Genomic DNA, 3615 nt, shown 5'->3' with positions numbered 1-3615 from the left:
GGTTTACAAGCCATTTAAACTTTATAATTAGTGCGTGTAACATTGTAATATTTTTTCTGATAATGACCGTTATTTTGTGTGAGTAAAGCGCGCATCCACAGATCAGTCTGATTTCTCTCTGTAGTGATTCAGATCAGAAACACGAATTACAAACTCCGAGTCAGTTGAATCGGTTGATTCACAAAATGATTCACTGTTTCGAATCACCGCTCGCTGAGAGACCTGCTGCTCAAAACGGAGACAATACGAGAACAAACAGAAATTTGTGTAATGACAACTTTGACAAACAATTGAAAATGTTTTTGTTGTTGTTGACAATCTTAAAACCGAGTAGCAATTTTAAAGTGTGCAACTGATTCAAACCTGGATAGGAAGGTAAAGTTTTGAGTGTTTGTCTAATCAGATCATTTAAGTTCAATAACTATCACCCTGACTGCCTTACTAGTGCACTGACTACTAAACTAGAGCTTTTTTGTCTTTCTGGTAATTATTTTCATCTTAAACAGGGCAAAGTTTCCAAACAAAAAAATAATAAATCCCGGTGGAGCAACTGAGAGGCACACTATTATAAAGATGGCGTTTATTAAAGTGGAGAGTGAAGACATGAAGATTGAAGAAACATTCAGAGTCAAAGATGAAGATACTGAGGAACAAACAGGTTGGTTTTCATTCTCAAAGCTGGACTATCCTGTGAACTATCCTGTACATTTTCTCAATTCATTTGCCTTTAGCAGTATCTCACAATATATACCCCTCACATTTGAGCAACCATTTTAGTATATCTTCTCAAAGGAAAGAACTATAGAAATGAAACTTGAATATATTAGTATATGAGTAGTCAATGTGCAGCTTATATAGCAGTATAGATTTATTTGTCCTCTGAAAATAACTCAACATGCAACTAGGGATGCTCATTTCGGTTAATTTTCCTGACCGACAACCGCTGCTCGTTATTCGAACATTAACCGTTAACTGATCAAATTTGAATAATAAATTAGTTTAAAAATAGAACGCACTAGTATCTGTGATGATACATAAAAAATACAAGCAAATGTTTTATTTCAACGTGCAAACAGCAGCATACAGAGCAACGGAGCAACAACAAAAACTGTATTCACATGTAACGTTACTCAAATTATCACGCATCAGCAGCGCTTCTGAGAACAGAGAAAATCAGTATAAAATATATAAAAAAGAATAAAATAAATAGGCCTACACTAAATATATATAAATTTAATAACTACCTAATTAAGCTGACAAAACTAAAACACACCGAATCCTTCTATGCGCTTTGAAGAATGGTACCAGTCTTGTTCTTCCCGTCGGACATAAAAATACATAGCGGACCAGCCTATACCTCAGTGTACCTAGTTTTTAACATGTCGACATGCTGTACAGATAGACTGGAACGCTGCCTGTTAACTGTTAGATCCGCGACAAAAACACCATCACAAAAATCCTTTCAATTTGCGGTTCGGGAGTTCTCATCCATTGGTCATATCATATGGTGTGGAGATGCGTGTTTTTACAGCGTTCAGCAATAGCCAATCACAGACATTTGGTGATCGCTGTGGCCGATCGGAGGCGGCTAAATTACAATCCACTCACCACTCAAAGTGCCGGTTTCAGTTTTGCTGATTTCTACACGTTCGCACTCTCTCTCATTAAAAAAAGGAAAGTGTAGGTATTATATAAATAAGAGATTAATTGTGCAGTGTAAAGGTTATTTTATTACTTTTTATTAACTTTTTGTTATCCATTTTGTTATCCATTAATCCATTACAGTGTATAAAAAAATGACAGCCGCTGTGTTTGTATGAAACAATAGAGTGAGTCCACGATACCAGGATGATGGAATTAAGAAATTGTCCACATAATATTGAATTAAGTTTATTTATAAACCCAAATAGGAAATAAAACAGTTATCGAATAAGCATGTGTCCTATTCTGTGTCCTAAACTCTTGAAACATTGGTGTCTCATTTTAGAGCAGTCAATGCAATTTATTGAAGCGGTCAATTAAATCTGTAAGTGGAGGTGAGTGTGTGAAAAAAATCAGATGTGATCCCCTTTGTAATCGCTTGCATTTTTCAGAAGTAACTGTAATTCAATTACATATGTTTTTTCAGTAACTGTAACTAATTAAAATTACATTTAGTTTGTAATTAAATTATGTAATTCAGTTACATGTAACTAGTTACTCCCCAACACTGCATGTAGTTGTGTGTTTGTTTTGATGTCTGTTGTTTTGTGCCATTAAACTGTGGTTAACTTTTACTTGTCTTTTTTCACCCTTGACCTGAGGGCACTGAAAGAGGAGAGTGAAGTACTGAATGAAATGGAAGAGAAAGATCATGATTTCATAAATGAGGAAAAATCACTGACAGTTGCTCGAAAGACAGGAAGACGTTATTTCACCTGCCATCAGTGTGGAAAGTGTTTCAATCAAAGGAAAAGTATTACGAGACACATGAGAGTTCACACTGGAGAGAAACCGAATGCCTGCCAACAATGTGGAAAGAGTTTTAATAATAATACAAGCCTTGAAAGACATATTTTGACTCACACTGGGGAGAGGCCTTTCACCTGCCAACAGTGTGGAAAGAGTTTCACTCAAAAAGGAAACCTTAACAGACACCTGAAAATTCACAATGGAGTTCATCCTTACAAATGTGATCAGTGTGAAAAGAGTTTTGATCAACAAGAAAACCTTGAAGTCCACCAGAGAACTCATAGAGAGAAACCCTACTCATGCTCTGATTGTGGAAAGAGTTTTCGTCAAAAACGGCGCTTTGAAGTCCACATGAGAATCCACACAGGAGAGCAACCCTTCACATGCCCTCAGTGCGGAAGGGGGTTTAATTATAAACAAAACTTTGCAGACCACATACGAATTCACACTGGAGAGAAGCCTTTCACCTGCCAGCAATGTGGAAGAAGCTTCAACCATAAAGGAACTCTTAACAGACACAAGAGAGTTCACTGGAGAGAAACTGTCTGTATGTGATCACTGCGGAAAGAGTTTCAGAAATAAAGCAGCATTTCGATACCACATGAGGCTTCACACCTGAGAACTGTATTTTTATGTTATCAGTGTGACATAGTCATGAAATAACACCAGAGAGAAGCCATCACTGTGGAAAGACTTGCAGAAATGAGACAAAAGTTAAAAGTGTAATAACATTAATAAATGAGTTGAAACAACGAGATGAGATCAAGTGTGCAAAAGTACTTGAAGATGGAGGAGTGATGGTAGTTTGTAATAGTAAAGAGGTTGAGAATAAAGTGTCCTGCTGAAAAAACTGCATGTACTGATTAGTTATGTTTTAGTGCTGGGATGCTGGTCCTTAGCTGGATTATGCTGTTCCTTGACCAGCAACAGGACCATCATTAACCAGAAAAAAAAAAAACAGCATCCAGCACCAAAGCATATGACCGAATATGATAACATATTATCCTAACCAGCCTATGCTGTGTTTTTTTCTTTTTTTTTCAGCAGGGTGATAAAAATGAAAATGGTATGTAAGCAATGATTCTAAGTTGCTATCAATAAGGTAATAAGATATGGAGGTGTGGAGTAATTACTGGGGTCCCATTTAGTGCGAACATGGAAATA

General features: G+C 36.5%; 1 protein-coding gene across 1 annotated transcript; it reads left to right on the top strand.

The window, feature by feature from the left end:
• Positions 1 to 241: 241 nt before the first annotated feature.
• LOC141333929 (uncharacterized) lies at positions 242 to 3615 on the top strand. The gene has a single exon (XM_073839084.1). It carries the CDS (start codon positions 2338 to 2340, stop codon positions 3004 to 3006), a length of 669 nt encoding a protein of 222 aa, XP_073695185.1. The 5' UTR covers positions 242 to 2337; the 3' UTR covers positions 3007 to 3615.

Source organism: Garra rufa, chromosome 4 (genome assembly GCF_049309525.1).
Source record: "Garra rufa chromosome 4, GarRuf1.0, whole genome shotgun sequence".
NCBI lineage: Eukaryota > Metazoa > Chordata > Actinopteri > Cypriniformes > Cyprinidae > Garra > Garra rufa.
Note: the sequence above shows the minus strand (reverse complement) of the source record. Positions and strands in the feature narration are given on the sequence as shown.

Coding starts and splice junctions, on each gene's coding strand:
- LOC141333929 (XM_073839084.1), top strand. CDS start 2,338: ATGGAAGAGAAAGATCATGATTTCATAAATGAGGAAAAATCACTGACA.